This window comes from Bos taurus, chromosome 6 (assembly GCF_002263795.3).
Source record: "Bos taurus isolate L1 Dominette 01449 registration number 42190680 breed Hereford chromosome 6, ARS-UCD2.0, whole genome shotgun sequence".
Lineage (NCBI taxonomy): Eukaryota > Metazoa > Chordata > Mammalia > Artiodactyla > Bovidae > Bos > Bos taurus.
The window spans coordinates 35,746,170-35,772,685 of record NC_037333.1 but is presented as its reverse complement, the minus strand read 5'-3'; the positions used below and the strand labels follow the sequence as shown (position 1 = coordinate 35,772,685).

The following is a 26,516-nucleotide window of genomic DNA, read 5'->3' as shown; positions in this document are numbered from 1 at the left end:
CACCTGAGACAGGGGTCCTAGGAAACCGAAAGGCTGGGACAGGGGAGGCGATAAGACGCACCACACTTGGGGAGAGTGCGTTCACCAAGCACCTGGTCACCTGAGCTGCTCGGACCTGGGACGGGCACAAAACTAAGGCCTGACAGAGGCTGCGCCTTTGTGGAGTAACCAAGAACCTGAACCTGAGTGGCTTAGACCTGGGGAGTGCATGCAACCCAGGGCCCGCTTTAGACAGTTCCCCTGCAGAGCAACCTGGAGCCTGAGCAGTGTAGACTGGGAAAGCACACATGCTGGGGGCAAACCCAGTGTAGCTGAGACACTGCGAGCACTCCCACACACGCCAGTGATATTTGTTTGCAGTGTTCCTCCCTCTCCACAGCACGACTGAAAAAGTGAGCCTAAATAAGTGACCACCTTTGCCCCCTTGTGTCAGGGCAGAAATTAGACACTGAAGAGACTTAGACTTGCAAACAGAAGAAGCCAAAATAAACAGAGGGAACCGCTTTGGAAGTGACGTGCAACAGTTAAAACCCTGTAGTTAGCACGGAGTACATTGGAAGGGGTCTGTAGATCTTGAGAAGTATAAGCTAGAACAAGGAACTATCTGAAACTGAACTGATCCCACACTGCCTGCAACAGCTCCAGAGAAATTCATAGATATATTTTTACTATTATCATTTTTTAAATGTTTAATTTTTTTAATTTTTAAGTATTCTATTATTTCTTTAATATTCATTTTTATAATCTACTATTACCTCACAAAAAAAGACCTTATTTTTAAAGCAAACTTCATATATATTTTTTATAATTTTTGTGATTTTGTTTTTTTAATGTATTTTTGAGAGTCTAACCTCTACTCTAGATTTTTAATCTTTGCTTTTTGGTATTTGTTATTAATTTTGTACCTTTAAGAATCCAATCTTCAGTACCCATTTTTACTTAGGAGTGTGATTACTGGCTTGATTGCCCTCTCCCCCTTTTGACTCTTCTTTTTCTCCCCTAGGTCACCTCTATCTCCTCCCTCCCCCTTCTCTTCTCTACTTAACTCTGTGAATCTCTTTGGGTATTCTGGGCTGTGGAGAACACTTACGGAACTGATTACTAGCTAAATCTGTTCCTTTTGACCCCCCTCTTCTCCTCCTGGTCACCTCTATCTCCTTCCTCCCTCTTCTTTTCTCTGTGTAACTCCGTGAACCTCTCTGGGTGTTCCAGGCTGTGGAGGGCACACAGGGATTTGTTTACTGGCTAGATTGCTCTCTCCCCTTTTGATTCCCCCTCTTCTCCTCCTGGTCACCTCTATCTCCCTCCTTCTCTTCTCCATGTAACTCAGCAAACCTTTCTGGATGTACCTCTTTGTGGAGAATCTTTTATCCATTAACCTAGATGTTTTATCATCAGTGCTGTATGGATGGAGAAGTCTTGAGGCTACTGTAAGAATAAGTCTGAAAACCAGAGATAGGAGGCTTAAGTCCAAAATCTGAGAATACCAGAGAACCCCTGGTGTTACATTAATTGATAAGAGCTCATCCAAAAGCATCCATACATACACTGAAACCAAGCTCCACCCAAGAGCCAACAAGTTCCAGAGAAAGACATACCATGCAAATTCTCCAGCAACGCAGGAACATAGCCTTGAACTTTAATATACAGGCTGCCGAAAGTCACACCAAACCCCTAAACATCTCAAAACTCACTACTGGACACTTCATTGCATTCCAGAGAGAAGAAATCCAGCTCCACCCAGCAGAACACCTACGCAAGCTTCCCTAACCAGGAAACCTTGACAAGCCACTCGTCCAACACCACCCACAGGGAGGAATCTCCACAATAAAGAAGAACCACAAACTGCCAGAATATAGAAAGGCCACCCCAAACACAGAAATCTAAACAAGATAAAAAGGCAGAGAAATACTCAGCAGGTAAAGGAACATGATAAATGCCCACCAAACCAGACAAAAGAGGAGGCAATAGGGAGTCTACCTGAAAAAGAATTCAGAATAATGACAGTAAAAATGATCCAAAATCTTGAAAACAAAATGGAGTTACAGATAAATAGCCTGGAAACAAGGACTGAGAAGATGCAAGAAAAGTTTAACAAGGACCGAGAAGAAATAAAAGAGAGTCAATCAATAATGAATAATGCAATAAATGAGATCAAAAACACTCTGGAGGGCAACAACAGTAGAATACTGAGGCAGAAGATAAGATAAGTGAGGTAGAAGATAGAATGGTAGAAATAAATAAAACAGAGAGGAAAAAAGAAAAAAGAATTAAAAGAAATGAGGACAACCTCAGAGACCTCTGGGACAATGTTAAATGCCCCAACATTCGAATCATAGGAGTCCCAGAAGAAGAAGACAAAAAGAAAGGCCATGAGAAAATACATGAGGAGATAATAGTTGAAAACTTCCCTAAAATGGGGAAGGAAATAGCCACCTAAGTCCAAGAAACCCAGAGAGCCCCAAACAGGATAAACCCAAGGTGAAACACCCCAAGACACATATTAATCAAATTAACAAAGATCAAACACAAAGAGCAAATATTAAAAGCAGCAAGGGAAAAACAACAAATAACACACAAGGGATTCCCATAAGAATAACAGCTGATCTTTCAATAGAAACTCTTCAGGCCTGGAGGGAATGGCAGGACATACTTTAAGTATGTGATGAAAGAAAATAACCTACAGCCCAGATTACTGTACCCAGCAAGGATCTCATTCAAATATAAAGGAGAAATCAAAAGCTTTACAGACAAAAAAGGCTGAGAGAATTCAGCACCACCAAATCAGCTCTTCAACAAATCTTAAAGGATCTTCTCTAGACAGGAAACACAGGAAAGGTATATAAACTTGAACCCAAAAAAACCAAAGTAAATGGCAATGGGATCACACTTATCAATAATTACCTTAAATGTAAATGGGTTGAATGCCCCAACCAAAAGACAAAGACTGGCTGAATGGATACAAAAACAAGACCCCTATATATATTGTCTACAAGAGACCCACCTCAAACCTAGAGACACATACAGACTGAAATGAAGGGCTGGAAAAAGATATTCCACGCAAATGGAGACCAAAAGAAAGCAGGAGTAGTAATACTCATATCAGATAAAATAAACATTGAAATATAGGCTGTGAAGAGAGAAAAAGAAGGACACTACATAATGACCAAAGGATCACTCCTAGAAGAAGATATAACAATTATAAATATATATGCACCCAACATAGGAACACTGCAATATGTAAGGCAAATGCTGCCAAGAATGAAAGGAGAAATTAACAATAACACAATAAAAGTGGGAGACTTTAATACCCCACTCACACCTATGGATAGATCAACTAAACAGAAAATTAGCAAGGAAACACAAACTTTAAAAGATGCAATGGACCAGTTAGACCTAATTGATATCTATAGGACATTTCACCCCAAAACAATGAATTTCACCTTTTTCTCAAGTGCACACAGAACCTTCTCCAAGATAGATCACATCCTGAGCTATAAATCTAGCCTTGGTAAATTCAAAAAAATTGAAATTATATCAAGCATCTTTTCTTATCACAATGCAGTAAGATTAGATATCAACTACAGGAAAAAAACTATTAAAAATTCCAACATATGGAGGCTAAACAACACATTTCTGAATAACCAACACATCACAGAAGAAATCAAAAAAGAAATCAAAATATGTATAGAAACGAATGAAAATGAAAACACAACAATCCGAAACCTATGGATTCAGTAAAAGCAGTGCTAAGGGGAAGGTTCATAGCAATACAAGCCTACCTCAAGAAACAGGAGAGAAATCAAATAAATAACCTAACTCTACACCTAAAGCAACCAGAAAAGGAAGAAATGAAGCACCCCAGGTTAGTAGAAGGAAAGAAATTATAAAAATTAGGGCAGAAATAAATGCAAAAGAAACAAAGGAGACCATAGCCCAAATCAACAAAGCCTAAAGCTGGTTCTTTGAGAAGATAAAATAGACAAACCATTAGTCAGCCTCATCAAGAAACAAAGGGAGAAGAATCAAATCAACAAAATTAGAAACGAAAATGGAGAGATCACAATAGACAACACAGAAATACAAAGGATCATAAGAGACTACTATCAGCAACTATATGCCAAAAAAATGGACAACTTGGAAGAAATGGACAAATACTTAGAAAAGTATAACTTTCCAAAACTGGACCAGGAAGAAATAGAAAATCTTAACAGACCCATCACAAACACAGAAATTGAAACTGTAATCAGAAATCTTCCAGCAAACAAAAGCCCAGGACCAGATGGCTTCACAGATGAATTCTACCAAAAATTTAGAGAAGAGCTAACACTTATCCTACTCAAACTCTTCCAGAAAATTTCAGAGGAAGGTAAACTTCCAAACTCATTCTATGAGGCCACCATCACCCTAATACCAAAACCAGACAAAGATGCCAAAAAAAGAAAACTACAGGCCAATATCACTGATGAACATAGATGCAAAAATCCTTAACAAAATTCTAGAAAACAGAATCCAACAACATATTAAAAAGATCATACATCATGACCAAGTGGGCTTTATCCCAGGGATGCAAGAATACTTCAAGATTTGCAAATCAATATGATACATCACATTAACAAATTGAAAGGTAAAACTCACACGATCATCTCAATACATGCAGAGAAAGCCTTTGACAAAATTCAAGATCGATTTAAGATAAAAACCTCAGAAAGCAGGAATAGAAGGAACATACCTCAATAATACCTCATAATAAAAGCCATATATGATAAACCCACAGCAAAAATTATCCTTAATGGTGAAAAATTGAAAGCATTTCCCCTAAAGTCAGGAACAAGACAAGGGTGTGCGCTCTCACCACTACTATTCAACATAGTTTTGGAAGTTTTAGCCACAGCAATCAGAGAAGACAAAGAAATACAAGGAATCCAGATTGGAAAAGAAGAAGTAAAACTCTCACTGTTTGCAGACGACATGATCCTCTACATAGAAAACCCTAAAGACTCTACCAGAAGATTACTTGAGCTAATCAATGAATATAGTAAAGTTGCAGGATATAATATTAACAAACAGAAATCCCTTGCATTCCTATACACTAACAATGAGAAAAACAGAAAGAGAAATTAAGGAAACAATTCCATTCACCATTGCAACGAAAATAATAAAATACTTAGGAATAATTCTACCTAAAGAAACAAAACACCTATATATAGAAAACTATAAAACACTGATGAAAGGAATCAAAGAGGACACAAATAGATGGAGAAATATACCATGCTCATGGATTGGAAGAATCAATACAGTGAAAATGAGTATACTATCAAAGCAATCTATAGATTCAATGCAATCCCTATCAAGCCACCAATGGTATTTTTTAGAGAATTAGAACAAATAATTTCACAATTTGTATGGAAATACAAAAAACCTTGAATAGCCTAAGCAATCTTGAGAAGAAGAATGGAACTGGAGAAATCAACCTGACTGACTTCAGGCTATACTACAAAGCTTCAGTCATCAAGACAGTATGGTGCACACAAAGACAGAAATATAGATCAATGGAACAAAATAGAAAGCCCAGATATAAATCTATGCACCTATGAACATCTTATCTTTGACAAAGAAGGCAAGAATGTGCAATGGAGAAAAGACAATCTCTTTAACAAGTGGTGCTGGGAAAACTGGTCAACCACTTGTAAAACAATGAAACTAGAACACTTTCTAACACCATACACAAAAATAAACTCAAAATGGATTAAAGATCTAAACATATGACCAGAAACTATAAAACTCCTAGAGGAAAACATAGGCAAAACACTCTCTGATGTAAATCATAGCAGGATCCTCTATCACCCACTTCCCAGAGTAATGGAAATAAAAGCAAAAATAAACAGTGGGACCTAATTAAACTTAAAATCTTTTGCACAAGGAAGGAAACTATAAGCAAGGTGAAAGACAGCCTTCAGAATGGGAGAAAATAATAGGAAATGAAGCAACTGACAAAGAATTAATCTCAAAAATATACAAACAACTCCTGCAGCTCAACTGCAAAAAAATAAACGACCCAATCAAAAAATGGCCCAAAGAACTAAACAGACATTTCTCGAAAGAAGACATACAGATGGCTAACAAACACATGAAAAGGTGCTCAACATCACTCATGATCAGAGAAATGCAAGTCAAATCTACGATGAGGTACCATCTCATCCCAGTCAGAATAGCTGCCATCCAAAAATCTACAAACAATAAATGCTGGAGAGGGTGTGGAGAAAAGGGAACCCTCTTACACTGTTGGTGGGAATGCAAACTAGTACAGCCACTATGGAGAACAGTGTGGAGATTCCTTAAAAAACTGGAAATAGAACTGCCGTATGACCCAACAATCCCACTGCTGGGCATACACACCAAGGAAACCAGAATTGAAAGAGACACGTGTACCCCAATGTTCATCGCAGCACTGTTTACAATAGCCAGGACATGAAAGCAACCTAGATGTCCACTGGCAGAAGAGTTGATAAGAAAGCTGTGGTACAGTTACACAATGGAATATTACTCAGCTATTAAAAAGAATGCATTTGAATCAGTTCTAATGAGGTGGATAAAACTGGAGCCTATTATACAGAGCAAAGTAAGCCAGAAAGAAAAACACCAATACAGTATACTAATGCATATATATGCAATTTAGAAAGATGGTTAATGATTATCCTATATACGAGACAGCAAAAAAGACACAGATGTATAGTACAGTCTTTTGGACTCTGTGGGAGAAAGCGAGGGTGGGATAATCTGAGAGAATAGCATTGAAATATGTATATTATGAAACAGATAGCCAGGCCAGGTTCAATGCCTGAGACAGGGTGGTCAGGGCTGGTGCACTGGGATATCCCAGAGGGATGGAATGGGGAGGGAGGTGGGAGGGGGGTTCAGGATGGGGAACACATGTAAACCCCTGGCTGATTCATGTTAATGTATGGCAAAAACCACTACAATATTGTAAAGTAATTAGGCTCCAATTAAAATAAATAAAAAATAAAAAAGAAAGACATCCCATATTCATGGATTGGACAATCATCGGAAAAGCAAGCGAGTTCCAGGAAAAAAATCTATTTCTGCTTTATTGACTATGCCAATATGTGACTGTGTGGATCACAATAAACTGTGGAAACTTCTGAAAGAGATGGGAATACCAGACCACCTGACCTGCCTCTTGAGAAATCTGTATGCAGGTCAGGAAGCAACAGTTAGAACTGGACATGGAACAACAGACTGGTTCCAAATAGGAAAAGGAGTACATACAGGCTGTATATTGTCACCCTGCTTATTTAACTTATATGCAGAGTACATCATGAGAAACGCTGGGCTGGAAGAAGCACAAGCTGGAATCAAGATTGCCGGGAGAAATATCAATCACCTCAGATATGCAGATGACACCACCCTTATGGCAGAAAGTGAAAAAGAACTAAAGAGCCTCTTGATGAAGGTGAAAGAGGAGAGTGAAAAGGTTGGCTTAAAACAACATTCAGAAAACGAAGATCATGGCATCTGGTCCCATCACTTCATGGGAAATAGATGGGGAAACAGTGGAAACAGTGTCAGACTTTATTTTTGGGGGCTCCAAAATCACTGCAGATCACCATCATACACTGCAGCCATGAAATTAAAAGACGCTTACTCCTTGGAAGGAAAGTTATGATCAACCTAGATAGCATATTCAAAAGCAGAGACATTACTTTGCCAACAAAGGTCCATCTAGTCAAGGCTATGGTTTTTCCAGTGGTCATGTATGGATGTGAGAGTTGGACTGTGAAGAAAGCTGAGCACCGAAGAATTGATGCTTTTGAACTGTGGTGCTGGAGAAGACTCTTGAGAGTCCCTTGGACTGCAAGGAGATCGAACCAGTCCATTCTGAAGGAGATCAGCCCTGGGATTTCTTTGGAAGGACTGATGCTAAAGCTGAAACTCCAGTACTTTGGCCACCTCATGTGTAGAGTTGATCACTGGAAAAGACTCTGATGCTGGGGGTGATTGGGGGCAGGAGGCGAAGGGGATGATAGAGGATGAGATGGCTGGATGGCATCACTGACTCGACGGACGTGAGTCTGAGTGAATTCTGGGAGTTGGTGATGGACAGGGAGGCCTGGCATGCTGCGATTCATGGGGTTGCAAAGAGTCGGACACGACTGAGCGACTGAACTGAACTGAACTGAACTGAATATAGCAATAATACTCCCCAAACTGACCTACAGATTCAACAGAATTCCTATCAAAATCCCAGCTGGCTATTTTTTTTTTTTTTTTTGCAGAAATTTACAATATGACTCTACAATTATTATGCAAACAAAAGGGGCAATCTTGAAAAAGAACAAAGTTGGAAGATGAACACTATTTGAATTCAAAACTTACTAAAAAGTGACAGGAATCAAGACAGTGTGGTAACCACATAAGGATAGACATATATCAATGGAATAAAACTGAAAGTGCATAAATAAGCCCTAACACTATAGTTCGGAGAAGGCGATGGCACCCCACTCCAGTACTCTTGCCTGGAAAATCCCATGGACAGAGGAGCCTGGTGGGCTGCAGTCCATGGGGTCGCGAAGAGTCGGACATGACTGAGCGACTTCACTTTAACTTTTCACTTTTCACTTTCATGCATTGGAGAAGGAAATGGCAACCCACTCCAGTGTTCTTGCTTGGAGAATCCCAGGGACAGGGAAGCCTGGTGGGCTGCCATCTCTGGAGTCGCACAGAGTCAGATACTACTGAAGCGACTTAGCAGCAGCAGCAGTAGCAACAATATAGTTAACCAATTTCTGACAAGAGTGCCAAGACAATTCAATTTTCAACAAATGGTACTAGGACAATTGCACACCCACAGGCAAAAGAGTGGAACTGGACTCCTTTCTTATACCACACAAAAATTAATTCCAAATTAACTCCATAGACTTAAGTGTAAGAGTTAAAACAATAAAGCTCTTTTAAAAAATCTTAACAAGTTAGGCAAAACCTTAGATACAATACCAAAAGCATACGTAACAATAGAAAAATTAAATATATTTGCCTTTATCAAAATTAAACATTTTCTGTTTGAAAGGATACAATTAAAATGAGAAGACAACTCATAGGAGAAAATATATGCATATCCCACATCTGATAGGGGACTAATATCTAAAATATACAAAGGACTTTTACAATTCAATCATAAAGACAAAATCCAAGTAAAAACGGTCTGAGGATCTGAATAGACATTTTTCCAAAGATATACAAATGGTCAATAAGCATATAAGAAAATATTCAATGTCATTAGTCATCAGAGAAATGCAAATCAAAACCACAATTAGATACCACTTACCATGCAGACTCCAAAATTCCTCTTAAAGGGTAAAGATACGGAGAACAGGAAGGAAACATACAAACACCAGAAACAAATTCATTTATGCAGGAAAGTAATATGTGATTGAGTTGGTATTGTAAATTAGCAAAGAGATGTACTACTCAATGAATGGTCTAGTAATAATTAGCTATCTACTGGAAGAAAAATCAAACTGGATCCACATGTGATACATACAAAAAAAATTCTAGAGAAAGTAAAAACCTAAGCATAAAAAGTCTATAAATGTGACAAAAGAAAAATATGTTATAATATTTTTATGATATATCACTATTAAGCAAGAGAACATAATTAATATTATTTAGAAATATTATTAAGACCTAAATCCTGATAAGCAAAAAGAGGAAGAGTTGATACATTAAATTAAAATTTAAAAAATTTATAAAGCACCATAAATAAAACTAAATGACAAACAACAGAATAGGATAAAATGTTTGCAATGTTTATAACAGACCAAAGATTATTTTCCAGAAGATCTAAGGAACTCCCACAAAGCAGTAAGAGAGCTGTACATAAAGAATCACACTCAGGATGTACACTATAATTCTGTTTTAGTATCAAAAAATTGACAACATCAGCCCTCATCAACTGAGGTAGAGCTAAGTTAGAATAAATTCCCATTATCTAATAGTTAAAAGAATGAGGTTTATAGATCTTTTGACATTAAAAGTTCTAGTGCTACCATAAAAACAATCAAGCTTCACAGTACACACACACCTTGATCCCATTCATATTTTAAAATAGATTTATGGCTGTGTTCAAAAAGGATACACACCTGGCTACTAATTTTCTCTCTAGAGAGGAGGTTGGAATGGGAGGAACTACTGGAGGATATTTTTATTCAATATACCTCTACACTGTTTGAATATTTTACAATGATAATATTACCTAGTCAACTAAATTTAATAACCTGTAACTGGAAATACATGTGAAAACATAGTAATTAAGAGTCACCTAGAAGTCTAGTATCCAGAACACCAATCATATATTACTGGTGTATTTTCTTCCAGCTTTATGATTGTAGATTTCTTAAAAATATCACCTTGTATCTAAAATTTATAGCCTTTAATGAGGATTTCCCCTTTGGAAAAAAATCCTCCTCATCTACTGACCATCTCATTCTATTGACCATACAATGTATACATTGTTTTCGCCTAAGTTATTAAGAAAAGTATTTCATTTGTTGTTCAGTGCTTCATGATGTGAGAATTGTCCTTAAATGGCAGACTTTCTACCAATGATCTTTATTAACATTTATGGACTATAGTCACTGACCTAACTGTGGTCACAGGAACTGAACTATTTTTTTCTTATCCTAAATATGGGAACTTCAAAATAAACCAATTCTGCCTCTTTGGACTCAATCAGATAAATGAGTACAGCACTTAGTACTGTACTCAATAAACACGGTGCTCTCTCACATTACAAAGGAGATAGTTGTTCTAGGTAGAACTTTTCTCCACAGAAGACTGTAAATATCTTGCAACCCTGTAGTCACTATGATCTAAGCTAGAGTTTATATTTAGAGTCATCTGAAGATTGTACTATTACTAGTTCCATGCAGCTGAATGAGTCTGTAAATTAATGGAGTGGATAAGCAGATATACTATTAAAAAAAAAAAAAAAAAAACTTGTTGAGAATTTCTTAGAGCTTTAAACTGTGAATGTTCTTTCTTCATCTTTCCTTATAAGTGGAAGGAATGTATTTGATATCAGAAATATTGATAGGAAAGCTAAAAGCAAAGTCTCTGGTTTTCAAGATCATATTTCGTGTATTAATGATTAAACACCTTTGAGGAATAACAGGGAAAATATAAAGCTTTATGAAAAGTTCTTGTGCCTAGTGATATAGCATCTACCAAGGAGATTAGTTTATTTCTAATCTATTCCTAGAAAACAAATGTAGCTGAAGTTACATTTTTCTGTCACTGACATATTCCACTTGTTACTTTCCACCCATTAGCAATGATTTACAAAAAAATTACATACTATATCAAACTCATTCCCTCTTTTTCTAATCAATTTTTTAAATTGATTTTTAAATGTTGTTTTTAATAAAAGTAATACTAATTCCCAGAATTTTAAATAAAGTTGTTTGAAACATTAAAAATTATGGTTTCATAAAAAGGCACAGCTTCCTTCTCAAAAATTGGGATTAAAAAAAGGCTAAAATGCCCAATACCAAGACGGAATTTCTCCAATATAAACTGGTTGACTTCTTAGTCCGAAATATGCTTCTACATCGCAGCAATTTTAGGCAGTTATAAAGGAAAAGGGGATACGTGATGAAACTAACAGCAAAAGTTCACCAACTTACTGAAAGCAATTTGGCCCAAATACAGTGGCAAGATTGTGAACATTCATGCGGTTCTGCACATGGTGCTTGGCTACTTTCGTCAAGAACTGGCAAAGGTACTTGAGGAGGCAGTAGTGGGTATCTGGCAGCTCTTCTATTAAGGCTCTTAAGTTACTCTCTTGAGCATCATTTCTGTCATCTGGGAAAAAAAAAAAGAAGAAAAATTGTTCTCAGGTATATTTTACAGTAGTAAAAAAGATACACAAGTACAATATATCCCAACATTTAATTCAGAAATCATTTCCAGGGACTGAGATGTGACATTATAAAGAGGCATTTTCGCTTTTTCTTTGATCCTCAAGCATTTAATTTTCAAGAATAACTGACTTATTCAAGACATCCTGAAAACCACAAGCTTTTTATTCAGTGAACAAAATAGGGTGGTATTTCAATTCTGTGTTTTCTTGCCATAAATTAAGATAATGGCTGGACTTTTATCCATAGCACATCATCCATTTCATTTTTGCCTTCAAGTCTGTTAAAAACAAGAATCTCTTGGTTGAAAAAACTTGATGTAAGAGACCTACATGGATCACCATGAGTGACACCAAACTCAATAATCAGGGGTCTGTGCATAGAGAAAATGGACAGAATCTTTAAATTTTTAAGGAGATTTTTAATCACCCACATGTCACAGAGTTTAGAATTTGATATATGCTTCATACAAAAGTCTAATAACTTTGTGTGTGCCTAGTTGCTCAGCTGGATTGAGCTTATCTGACTCTTTTCGACCCTTTGGACTGTAGCCTGCCAGGATCCAAGGATTTCCTAGGCAAGAATACTGGAGTGGGTTGCCATTGCCTCCTCCAGGAGATCTTCCCGACCCAGTGATTAAACCCTAGTCTTCTGTGTCTCCTGCATTGCAGGTAGATTCTTTACCCACTGAGCCACTGGGGAAGCCCCAGTAACCTTGTATGAAGCCAAAAACATCCAGCAATGTACCAAAATTCACAGGCAGACATGTGAAAAGTTTCCCTCAATTCTCAGAGATTTGTTTTGTCGATATTTAAATAGTAAAGTTGCTATCTTAAGTAATTCTGTATACTACTTTCTATCATAGGGACAAACAAATCCTTTACAGAAGATACTTTCAGGGAATAATGACAACCTATCAGAGATCAAATTGTCAACATCTGTTGGATCATCGAAAAAGCAAGAGAGTTCCAGGAAAAAAGTCTATTTCTGCTTTACTGACTATGCCAAAGCCTTTGACTGTGTGGATCACAATAACCTGTGGAAAATTCTTCAAGAGATAGGAATATCAGACCACCTGACCTGCCTCTTGAGAAATGTGTATGCAGGACAGGAAGCAACAGTTAGAACTGGACATGGAACAACAGACTGGTTCCAAATAGGAAAAGGAGTACATCAAGGCTGTATATTGTCACCCTGCTTATTTAACTTATATGCAGAGTACATCATGAGAAACACTAGGCTGGAAGAAGCACAAGCTGGAATCAAGATTGCCGGGAGAAATATCAATCACCTCAGATATACAGATGACACCACCCTTATGGCAGAAAGTGAAAAGAACTAAAGAGCCTCTTGATGAAAGTGAAAGTGGAGAGTGAAAAAGTTGGCTTAAAGCTCAACATTTAAAAAATTAAGATCATGGCATCTGGTCCCATCACTTCATGGGAAATAGATGGGGAAACAGTAGAAACAGTGTCAGACTTTATTTTGGGGGGCTCCAAAATCACTGCAGATGGTGACTGCGGCCATGAAATTAAAGGATGCTTACTCCTTGGAAGGAAAATTATGACCAACCTAGACAGCATATTAAAAAGCAGAGACATTACTTTGCCAACAAAGGTCTGTCTAGTCAAGGCTATGGTTTTTCCAGTGGTCATGTATGGATGTGAGAGTTGGACTGTGAAGAAAGCTGAGCAGCGAAGAATTGATGCTTTTGAACTGTGGTGCTGGAGAAGACTTTTGAGAGTCCCTTGGACTGCAAGGAGATCCAACCAGTCCATCCTAAAGGAGACCAGTCCTGGGTGTTCATTGGAAGGACTGATGTTGAAGCTGAAACTTCAATACTTTGGCCACCTGATGTGAAGAGCTGACTCTGATGCTGGCAAAGATTGAGGGCAGGAAGAGAAGGGGACAACAGAGGACGAGATGGTTGGATGGCATCACTGACTCAATGGACATGGGTTTGGGGGGACTCCGGGAATTGGTGATGGACAGGGAGACCTAGCATACTACAGTTCATGGGGTTGCAAAGAGTCGGACACGACCGAGCAACTGAACTGAACTGAACATTTAACACATATTGGATTCTTTAATTTAGATAGGCCACCTGCTCCAGCCATTCAATAGTGTAAGAAACAGAAAAGTGAGGCAAGTAAGATGCAAAGGAAGAAGAGTGCCGGCATTACAGATACACAGGTAATGTCCAATAGCAGGAAGTGAAAACACAGAAAGTCACAGACTGCCACTGACAGTGGCTGTAGACCACAGGATAAGAATGCAGGCTAGGAAGCAGGTTTAACTACCTACTACTTTTGTGACCTCAGACTCTTCACTGCACTGTTTCCTTATTTTTAAGGGTAATATCAACTGGAGAAGGCAATGGCACTCAACTCCAGTACTCTTGCCTGGAAAATCCCATGGACAGATGAGCCTGGTAGGCTGCAGTCCATAGGGTCGCTAAGAGTCGGACACGACTGAGCGACTTCCCTTTCACTTTTCACTTTCATGCATTGGAGAAGGAAATGGCAACCCACTCCAGTGTTCTTGCCTGGAGAGTCCCAGGGATGGGGTAGCCTGGTGGGCTGCCATCTATGGGGTCACGCAGAGTCAGACACGACTGAAGCGACTTAGTAAAAAATGCAAATCAACTATGAAACAGGGTTGTGATGAGGATTAAATGAGTTGACACTTGCAGAGTATTTAAAACAAAGTAGGTGACACATACTAAGTGCTATGTTAAGTGTTTGTTAAATAAGCAAAGTAATGTTTTGCTTTACCTTCATTACCTTGGTTTTATGAATGCAGTGAGGTTTCAGTGAAATGTCTTTTAATACGAACCCATTTCACCCTTATGAATGTTAGAATAAGTGATGCTGTCAAAAATAGCAATGCTGAAAATGTATAGATGTCCCCTCTTTGGTAGAATCATATTGGAGAACATTCTATTTATGACTGGAATAACTCCATTTCTTATTGATCACAAACAATGTGATCCAGTAAACTATAATTTCAGGGCAAATAGATCTCTTGATACTAGAAACTATTCATAGTAATTTTTTTGGCTGTGCTGGCTGTTCTTATCTCCAGTTGCAGTGAGCAGGGACTACTCTGTAGTTGGGGTGTGCAGGCTTCTCATTGCAGTGGCTTCTCTTGTTGCAGAGAACAGGCTCTAGGGCATGAGGGCTTCAATAGCTGTTTCACGTGGGCTCATCAGTTGTGGCTCCCGGGCTCCAGAGCATAGGCCCAAAAGCTCTGGCACATGGGGCTTAGTTGCTCAATGACATGTGGGATCTTCCCGGACCAGGCATTGAACCTGTGTCTCCTGCAATGGCAGGCAGATTCTTTATACTGAACCACTGGGAAAACCCGTTTTTTTAAAAAAATCATATCCAAATATTTTGATAATCCATAAAGATGTGGTATGTTGCATATTATCACATCATTTTCCACTGTACTATGATCTTGCCTAGTAGAAATACATACAAAATGGAAATAATTGTTGGGAGTGATTAAAAATGAATTGATAACTATCCGTTTTTCATACCTTTATATTAAAAAGACAAATGTGAACTAAGAGGGGCTCCCCTGGTGGTTTAGGGTAAAGAATCTATCTGCTAATGCAGGAGACACAGGTTTGATCCCTGATCTGGAAAGATTCCACATGCTACTGAGCACCTACGCCCATGCACCACAACTACTGAGCCTAGGCTCTAGAGCTCGAGAGCCACAACTGTTGAAGCCCACATGCCCTAACGCCTGTGATCCACAAAGAGGCCACCGCATTAAGAAGCCTGTGCACTACAACTAGAGAGCAGACCCTGCTAGCTGCAGCTAAAGAAAAGCCCGCATAGCAAGGAAGATGCAGCACAGTCAAAATAAATACATAAAATAGAACAAAAAAGAAACTAACAGAAAATGTACTCCTATTTGCCTTTTTTTCCTTATGGTGACTAAGGCAAAGTGAGTCTGGATGTTTTCATGGGTGTGTGCTCTCTTTCTAAAATGTGGATTAATTCCCAGCATTTCAGGGTATAAGCAACAGCTTTCCAACAGTGTTGACAATGGACATCTGGCCGCCCTTCTGGCTCTGAAATGAAACTTCAAACCCTATGGCAGGCAATGTGTGAAGACACTAGATCAAAAAAAAAAAAAAAATTTAAAATAGTTAGGATTTTATGACATCTTTGAAAAGCTGCAGTACTTTGATGATTTACTTCCACTATTTTGAAATATAATGAGTAATTTCCCAGGAAATAAAACTGACCAAAAAATGGGAAGGGAGACATCTATTCAGAGAATCTCCAACTTAGCAAAATACCATGAAATCCTTCATGGCATGAATGAAAAAATCACTAAATATGGTCTCCAAAGCAAAAATAAGTATGATGGGGAAAACATATGTATCTCCTCCTACCCACAAGCATTCGCGCTTCCTCTGATGGAGGACAGATTCACTGGTTCACCCTACTTCAGCGGCTCTGACAGCAGTGCACCACACTTGGACCTTAATATTCATAATTTACCTCCTGAGTCTTTGTTCAAACATATCGGCAGTGAAGTAAAGACTTTATTAGCATAACATTTCTTTTCATACCAAATAATTACATGAGACGTGAGTTAAGATCCCTGAGTTGGGAAGATCCCCTGGAGGAGGGCATGGTAACCCACTCTAACATTCTTGCCTAGAGAATGCCATGGACAGAGGAGCCTGGCAGGTTATAGTCAGACACGACTCAAGCAACTTAGCACCCACAATAATACTGAGGATCTGCAATTTATACTGCTTTTCCAGAAATCTGGGGTAAATATCACCTTTACTGCCCACCTGCAGCTATCCCACAGATAAGTCTTCCTCCATATAAGATTAATAACTGCTCCACACATTTATAATGTCCAGCCTAGCACTGAGTAGGCAAGTATGGGTGCAAATGTGCCTAAGAAGATGCTTTTTGATGTTTTCTAGAAACAAAGTTCATAATAACTATTATTGTTTGCATTACTTTTTGATTCACTGATACCTAAATATAATAAAGAGTACCGTATTCATTCACATCCTTACATTTATACTGGTTGTGACAATGTCTCAAGGTCTCACATCATAAATAAGAATGAGCAGTGCTTCTATCTTGGGCACACTTATTCCTAATGTATACTTATCCACACTATGTGTGGTGTTGATCACATGCTTTCTGTGTGTCTGACTGTCTCTAACACCAGGGATACAGCACTAAACAAAATAAACATCATGCTTTTATTAAGCATATTCTATTTGGGGAAAGAGGGACACAACTGAGCAACTATGCACTGCACAATGCAGATATATTAAAATATTTTAACTGTTTCAGAAAAGTGTGGTTACTTCTAGAACTAAATTGGAATAAAAATTAGGATGTGTATAATTTATGAACCCAAAGAGCTTAAAAAAACTTTGTACATGGAATAATGGTTAATAATTGAAACAGTCATCATTTTCCTTAGTATCAATCTTTTCCTAGGAGAAGAACTAACTTTTTCTATTAGTGAAAAGTGCCATTTCAAATTATTCATGTTTCTTACAAGATTTTCATTATTGGCTGAATGTGACCCGTTTTTTTGTGTGTTTTTTTTTTTTAAGCTAAACCATGAACAAAAAACTAGCACCCAGTATGTGTGGTATACAGGTAAATGACTCAGCAGTTGAAGAAAACTGTACCACCAGAACTTCTGTTCCAACTCAGCAGTTGAAGAAAACTGTACCACCAGAACTTCTGTTCCAGATTAGGTAGCAAACACTGAAGCATGTGACAAGTATTTGCTCTCATTAAAAAGAGATTACAATCATAATCAGCAATAATGGACCTAATCACGGGATGGCACCCTACTCTTATCTGGACATTCCTCTTAGTGCTTGTCATGTGCTTTGACTTTTTGATGACCAGGAAGTTATACTGTACATACAATCTTAGCCTCAAGTAGAAGAAAAAAAAAAAACACAATTGACAAAATGCTAATCTCTACTACAATATATCTCAGGGCCATGGGAAGGTCAGCTATTAAAAGAACCAAAATATTTAGCTTCATGGCGCCAGATTATTGAAGTAGCTTTTTATTTCCTCATTAATGCTCACACAAGGATTTATGAAAATTTGCTAATCTATTAGAACAGTGAGTTGATGCTGACTCTGAAGCTAGAGAAAGGCCACTAGCTCAGGAATGTGGACCGCCTCCAGAAAGAGAAGCCAGCAAAAATCAAGGACTGCGGCCTCACAGCCACTTAGAACTGAAAGCTCCCCAAAACTCAATGAGCCTGGAAGCAAGAACTCAGGCCGACACCTTGGTTTTGACCTTGTGAGACCTGAAGAGGAGAAACCAGCTGAGCCTACACAGTTCTCATAGAACAATGAGATAGCAAGTATGTGATGTATTAGCCACTATATTTCTGGTAATGTGTCACAGCAGCAGTAGCAATCTCACACATCCCCAGCTAGAGATGACTAGACTGAAACAGAGACATTCATTAACTTTTCCATGTTCATACAACTACCAAGCAGCCAAGCTGCAACTCAAATCCTGGCAGTCTGACCTCAGAGCATAGGCTCTGATCAGTGCATGCCTACAAAGCTCACTTACGAGTATCACTATCACACAGAACCTAGCACACTGTCTCAAATATGTCAATATTTAAATGTTTCTTGAATCAACAAATAAATAAGCAGAACTGGTGAGGAGTAGTAGGAAACTACTACTGGGAGTAGGAATCTCCATTCATTTACAATCAAATATAACATCTTAGGTCCTGGGGTATATGTGGGGAACAGCATTTTAATAAAAGACTCTTAAGAATTTCTGGGCACAAAATGCTTCATAAAACAACTAAGAATAAACAAAATACGAATTCTGTTTCTTTCTAAACATGCAGAAGAATGGGGAAAATCATCATAAAATGCCAGCTATCCTGGATTAGACTCGGTTTTACCTCTGCATTTTATTTCTCGTGAGTGGAACCATGTATTTTTAGAGTGATGAGAAGTTTATATACATAATTCTATCTTATGATTAATGGAATTGGTATTTTTCCATGTGAAAGGAGAAGTTATATTTTTACAGCTCTCTTGCAACCCTTGCCCATGACAAAGTTCTCAAATCCTCACACAAATTTCTCAAAGGGCGGAATGATAAAGTAACTAATAAAAATTAATAAATGACAACCTGTTCTTAGACGTTATTAATAAAACTACAAATCTTATCTTTCTGATTAGCTCCTGCAAGATGTAGAGTTATGTTTATTGCCAAATTAGCCTGTATCTAGATTGACACTGCCACTCCCAGAATGGACCTGCATGTGAAAGCAAAGGCAAAGGGTGCAGGAAAAACAAGAACTAGATGATGCTTTACATTTCAGTCCTATAGCCAAGAACTAATGCTCAGTGACACCAAGTAGTACATCAGCAAATCTATGCTGCAGACATTCACTGAATGCCTGTCAGTGGAGATGAAGACATCAATTAAAAACATAGCAAGCATTTAAATAATCTATCCATATAGCAAAACTGGGAGCTCACATCTAGGCTAAATGTGAGACACAAGGGTGTAACAGCTGAAGATTTTGTTTATAATGTAGGAACGTCTATACACCAGAGAATGGGAAAAGCTATCATTCTAATATAGGAGGGGCAGCCTCCCACAATGACACTAATCTTCAAAACTACTGGCAATATTGCTGCCAATAAAACTTGGCTTTCTCCATAAAGCTAGTGCTATCGTAAGTGGGCAAAGTACAGTAAGTATGTAGTTTCAGTGCAAATCGTGTTACTACTATTCTACCTAATCCCCACTACTGAGCCAGCTGACACTATTGCTCAGCTGTAAGTGGACTGGACTTATTTGATGTCCTGTGACTTAAACCATTACCCAGAGTTATTTAAGGTTGTTTTGGATGTCCCCTTCTTCCCCTGAAGTCTTCAAATTGTTTATAGACTCAGTGTAAAAGCTGACTATGCTCATGGGCTCAGCAAAGCAAGGGTTCAGGACAGAGCTTAACACGGTTCAGGTAGAGCTGCAGGTGGCTAGCAAGCTGGTCACTTGGCATTGCTTCAAACCAATACAATTTAAACAATAAACAAATTTTCAGTATTTTATGAATTGATACTATTGATACAGGTTGTTTTACCTTTTTTTTTTTTAGTAAGTCCTTTGTTGGCTATTCTCTCTTTCCCTCTTCCAGCTCAATCTAAATAAGACTTCTTCATGAAAGCATTCATGAAGAGTGCAGAATTTACTGAAGATTTCACTCAGTTTGTGATAATTTATTCCAACCCCCCCCCCCCAACAGGCATTATTTTCATGGCCCTGGAGCTTCTGGATCTCTCTTTTTCCCCTTCAAGCCTATAATTTTCATGTTATTATAAAACTCCAATGCCTGTACTATGAGAATAATGAAAATGAAAAACACAGACAATAACAGGTATTGTTGATGGTGTAAAGAAATTGAAACTTTCATTAATTGCTGATGAGAATGCAAAATAGTACAGCTACTTTGGAAAATTGTTTCTTAAAATGTTAAAGTCACCATTTGGCTCAGTAGTTTCACTCCTAGATAGATACTCAAGAGAAATGAACACATATGTCCATATAAGAACTTGTACATAAATGTTCATAGCAGCATTATTCCTATGAGCCAACAGGTGAAACAACCCAAATGCCCATCAATTAATGAATGAATAAATACAGTGTAGTACAGTCGTTCAATGGAGAAGGCAACGGCACCCCACTCTAGTACTCTTGCCTGGAAAATCCCGTGGACAGAGGAGCCTGGTGGGCTGCAGTCCATGGGGTCGCTAAGAGTCGGACACAACTGAGTGACTTCACTTTCACTTTTCACTTTCATGCATTGGAGAAGGAAATGGCAGCCCATTCCATTGTTCTTGCCTGGAGAATCCCAGGGACAGGGGAGCCTGGTGGGCTGCCATCTATGGGGTCACACAGAGTCGGACACAACTGAAGTGACTTAGCAGCAGCAGCAGCAGCATAGTCGTTCAATAGAATACTGCTGCTGCTGCTGCTGCTAAGTCGCTTCAGTCATGTCCGACTCTATTCGACCCCATTGATGGCAGCCCACGAGGCTCCCCTGTCCCTGGGTTTCTCCAGGCAAGAACACTGGAGTGGGCTGCCATTTCCTTCTCCAATGCATGAAAGTGAAAAGTGAAAGTGAAGTCGCTGAGTCTTGTCCGACTCTTAGCGACCCCATGGACTGTGGCCCACCAGGTTCCTCCATCCATGGGATTCTCCAGGCAAGGGTGCTAGAGTTGGGTGCCATTGCCATAAAGGAACAACACACTGATTTATGTTCCAAGATGGATGAATTTTGAAACTTATGCTAAGTGAAAGAGGACAGTCACAAAAGACAATATATTGTGTGATTCCATTTATAAGAAATGGCCATAAGAGACAAACCTGTATAGATGGAAAGTAGATTAGTGTTTGCCTACGACTAGTAGGAGAAGAGGGGGGAAGTTGGGAAGGAATGGGGAGTATATGCTAATAGGCTTGGAGTTTCTTTTGGAATGATAAAAATATTTTAAAACCAGATAGTAGTGATGACTGCCCTCTCTGAATACATTAAATACCACTTTAAATTGTACACGTTAAAAAGGTCAGTTTTATGGTATGTACATTGTATCTCAAGAAAAAATAAGGCAATTCTGTTGACTTTAAAATCCAGTGTAGGAAAAAGTCAGAAGAGAACTTTCCATTAAAGATGAGTTTATCTACTTTTCCTCTTCATATCTCACTAAGATGACAGGAATTTTTTAAGGTGTAAGCCATCAAGGATAAAAAGAACACAGCTGAAAAGACAAGAGTAAACCAAGGATTTCAGCAAATTTACATACACACACATTCACAACACATACATACCTCAAGACCAGTTGTTCTAATGCAGAATAATTTTGCTCAGTCTTGACCTTTCCAAATTTGCATAATCCCACGCATTACTTAACATTATCTCACAGTGTCAAAGGCCATTAAGAGGAAAATATTTATATGTACTCAGTAAACCAAAGATCATCTAGCTATTAGGATCTACAACCTTAGAGATCATAGGGAATTATAAATAAGAAAGGCTTTTTTTCCTGTCATGTGGATCTGGATGGAAGCAGGACTAACTGGAATATCATAAAAATGTATAAAGTCATGTGTGGAAACCTGCGTTTCCTGGCACCACGTTTTCGATTTATTCCAGTAGAGGTTTCACACATCTGAGTGACTGGCAGCTTGGGCAGATGGCAATGCTTTAATCCTGCTCTGTATTTAGGTCTTTACCCAGGACAAAATGCATAATTTATATATTTAGCACTGCTTATAGAAAACCTAAAAGGCACACTCTGAAAATGCAAAGGGCTTAGACTTGGAGTTTAATATAATGATTGTTTTTCATAGAAACGTTTCTATGAAAAATGTGTGAGTTTAAGAATTTTGAAAGGAAAGGAACTTCTCAGTAAGAAGGAATGAACCTAGGGAAGGAAATATTTCATTTTTCCTATGGTGCTCTTACTACCCAAGAGGTAATGACTTAATAACTAGTACATTATAATTTGCAAGGCAAAACCATTCAGCTGACATCAAACAATGCCAGTGACACTATGATATAGAATAGACAAAAGACAGCCTTAACTCAAACTTACCTAGTGAATTCCTCACGTAAGGAAAAAAAAATAGTGCAAGGCTCAAGCCCCAAGTCAGCAAATGAAATAACCTTTCTTTACAATCAGGCATTATGCTGATTAAGATAGTGTTACTAGGGTGGTTTTCTTACGAAAAACAGATGCAATCTAAATTATCAAAGCTCATAAGCTAAAATTCAGAGGCACTTAACTCTCACACATTGTTTACACAGCTGCTATTATAAAATTCTCCCCATTTAAAATCAAGCATGGGATGGGTGAAAGGTAAAGGAGAATGTCCATTTAAAGAGACAAACTGATCACATATTCTTCCCAAAACCCTATTTAAATGACAGTAAAATGATGCTTAAAAAGTGTAAGCACCCATGGGCAAAAAAAGAACAGCAGAGAAGACAGAAGGAGAGGAGATTTCAAAGCCATTTGGAAGTGAATGCAAGTGACTGAAAACAGACAGACTGCATGCAAGCCTGTCAAGCTTCAGGCAGCCTCCACCACCCCAGCACCCAGGCAAGCGAGCCAGCAGGCAAGAGTGCTGAGGCTTAGGCTCTGCATGGCATCAGTGATTCTTGGACATCTGAAACAGCTAAGGTCTACAGTGAGGAAACAGCAGAAAACGGGAAGACGAGTGAAAATGTGCCAATAAATAACAGGCCCATTAGCATACTTCCCATCTCCCTCCCACTCCTGCTCAAGGAACTCAATAGCTGAAGAGAAAGATATGCCCACATACTGACATTTGTGGTTCCCCAATGAAACAGCTAGAGTTTCCTCTATCCCCACCATCTAATCCTCCTGAAGTGAAGCACGCCAGTAGACAAGCCCACTGGTCCACGTACAAAATGCTACTCCTAAATCTCGACAGCCAAAGATCCTCGTATGTTTGAGTAAAGAGAGAGAAAGAAATCCCGCAAACAGAAATATAGGGGGGAAGAAAACCAAACCAAAGCCACATAAACAAACATCCCCAAAAGCCTTATTTGTATCTCAGAAAGAAGAAGAACACAGTGCAATAAAACAAAGTACTTCGAAAAAAAATAGAGCATGAATATGTTCAATATTAAAATCAAAGGCTAAAATTTTAAAATAAGGTCAGAAAATAAAATTTATTAAATTTCACAGAAAACAGAATTTAAAGACGATAATCAAACCTCTACAGGAACAATAAAAGATAATACAGGTACATTTCCAAGACCAAAAGACAATATTTTCCAGGCTGAAGGGATCTGCTGAGTGTCCAACACAATAGAGAGAAAAGACTGCCAGGAAAGGCAGGTCTGGGAAGACTGGGGAAGGAGGCTCAGGGTGACACCTACTACTGGGGTTTAGATGAGAGAAGAAAAAGGGTCCAAGAGCAATCTCCCCAGAAATAAACAACTGACAAATTATTTGACATTCTGAAAAAAACAGGCAATGGTGGATGCATTGGAGCAATCTAAAAAATGCAGATTATTTTCATTCACACAATTCCCTATAAATCTGAGATATTAACATCAGGCAATACACTTCACACAAGTACACACCCTTACATAGTGCTATAAAGGCATACCTTAATTAAATACGTACAAAAATTATCAGCTAAAATTGTGGTAGAATGATACTGGAGTAAGTAACAATGTAACAAAGCTAATTCTGCACATTTCTTTAGCAGAAACAATGAGATAATATCCGGAAGTAAGTAATCAAAATAAAACATTATATTATCAAATGGAAAGAAATATCAAAAGAACAGCTAGACAAATGAAAACTGATTTCCTCTGGGAAAGAAAATTAAGGGCAGCCAAAGCATGTTTAGGGGTTTACTATGTAAATCTTTCCACTTTATTTAATTTTTTAATAAAACCATATGCATATATTAGTCTGACAAAAAGATTTCTTTAAATAAAGGAAAATGTTAAAAGCAATAAGATGATGAATTTTATCAAGTAATAAAATTACTTAAGAATGTGTCACTTCAGTATTTGATTAAAAATGTTACTGACAAACCACCAAACCGATTGTATTAACCATTCATCCCCGCCTCTTCCCTAACACACGCTATGTTCACTGTTGCAATCATGTACCTCTGTTTTCCAAACACCTTTGTTTTTGTAATCCTTTCTTCCTAAAGCACTCACCATTTGTGGTAATTCTACCAGCCCTCCAAAAGTCCCAGTTCAAGGATCACTGCCTTCTTTCATAAACCTTTCTTATCATCTGATTTAGTAAGGATTCCTCCCCTCAAACTCACTCTGTTTTGTATATCCTGGCTTTCTGTGTACCTGTTCTATTCCCCTAATAAACCTGTAAGCTCACTGTTCACAGGACAGTATCCTACTTTTCTATGTGAGCAATAAAATACCAAACAATGCCTTTGCGTGTGTGAATGCTCAGTCGCTCAGTCATGCCCGACTCTTTGAGACCCCGTGGACTGTAGCCTGCCAGGCTCCTCTTGTTCATGGGATATTCCAGGCAAGAATTCTGGAGTGGGTTGCCTTTTCCTCCTCCAGGGAATCTTCCTGATCCAGGGATCGAACCCATGTCTCCTGCATCTCCTGCATTAGCAGGTGGATTCTTTACCACTGAGCCAACTGGGAAGCAACAATGCCTTTACCTCAATTTATAATTAAAAAAATTTTAATCACTGATTTCATATAAAGGAGTCCGGTACTATTTGTAACATGCAATATTTGCAGGCTCACACTTTCATTAAAATTATATAAAACATTTCAAAAAATAAAAATTGATAATTGATAGCTATTCCAAAAATATTCCTGATGAATTTCTGGAAGGTTTGGTCCATTTTGTGTGATTTACCAGGCGGAACAACAACCAAAAGTTCAAGCAGTTTCAATTAATCTGGGCAAGAATTTTGAAATCTTCATTTAACTCCAAACTGGAACTCACTTTCCCCCCTTTCCTTCCTCCTCCTTAATCATTAGGCAGGTAGGTGCATTCACTCTTCTGTGACTTTGGTAATTTTTTTATTTAGGAAACAGGGACATTAGAATAAAGGGACTAATTTTAAGGTTAAAAGTTAAAAACTTGAAGGAAATCACACTAAATGGTTCATCTTTATATAATCAAGAAACCAAGGGGTGGGAGCAAGAGCTGAGGATAAACTGACACATAAGCATGGGGATGGAAGGTTGCATTAAAACTATGGATGCCTGTGTCTCATCTCTAGAGATGATGATTTAGTTTGTCTAGGATGTAGTGATCTCTGGGATTTTTCAAAGCTTCCCAGACAATTCTTATGGGTTGCCACAATTGAGAAGCACAACTTAACATTTATTAAATATATGGTACCAACACTGTTCTAATTGCTTCAGTGGATAAATCAGTATCCACAACAAGCTCAGGAAGTGCACTCCATAGTAGTAAAACTATGTGTGGTGGTTTTTACAGTGTCCACAAAGTCTGACACTTCTTCCTTCAAAAGATGGTGCCCAATTCCTCTCTTCTTGAATATGCTCCGAATGAATATAATGTAGTACAAGTGATGCTATTTGATTTCTGGGGCTAAGTCACAGAAAGGATGGCTTCCATCACTCCTGATGTGCTCACACTCTGGGGGAAGCCAGCTACATGTTATGAGAACACTCAAGTAGCCATCAGGAAATGCTCACAGAGAAAGGAACTGAGGCGTCTCACCAAGAGCCAGCACTACACTGTCAGCCATGTGAACAAACCACCCTGGAAGCAGATCTCCCAGCTCCAGTCAAGCCTTCAGATAACTGCAGCCCTTTGACAACTCTTGAGAGCAACTTCCTGACAGAAAATACATGTTTAATGTAGTTTTCAGACAACTGTTAGGTAGCAATAGATACCTAATATACTAAGACACAGAAAGGTTAAGTAACCGTCCATACTAATGCAGCTGGCAGCAGGCACACTAGTCAGAATGGACCCAGAGCCCATGCTCTAAACCTCAGGCTGTAATATC

At 38.4% G+C, this 26,516-nt stretch overlaps 1 protein-coding gene across 10 annotated transcripts in view; it reads right to left on the bottom strand.

The window, feature by feature from the left end:
- FAM13A (family with sequence similarity 13 member A) overlaps positions 1–26,516 on the bottom strand; it is a 337,193-nt gene that overhangs the window by 259,983 nt on the left and 50,694 nt on the right. For all 10 annotated transcript variants that reach the window (XM_059887328.1, XM_005207750.5, XM_059887325.1 and 7 more), the window contains exon 4: positions 11,703–11,880. In XM_059887328.1, coding sequence (XP_059743311.1) covers positions 11,703–11,880 — 178 coding nt within the window. The remainder of the gene's footprint in view (positions 1–11,702; positions 11,881–26,516) is intronic.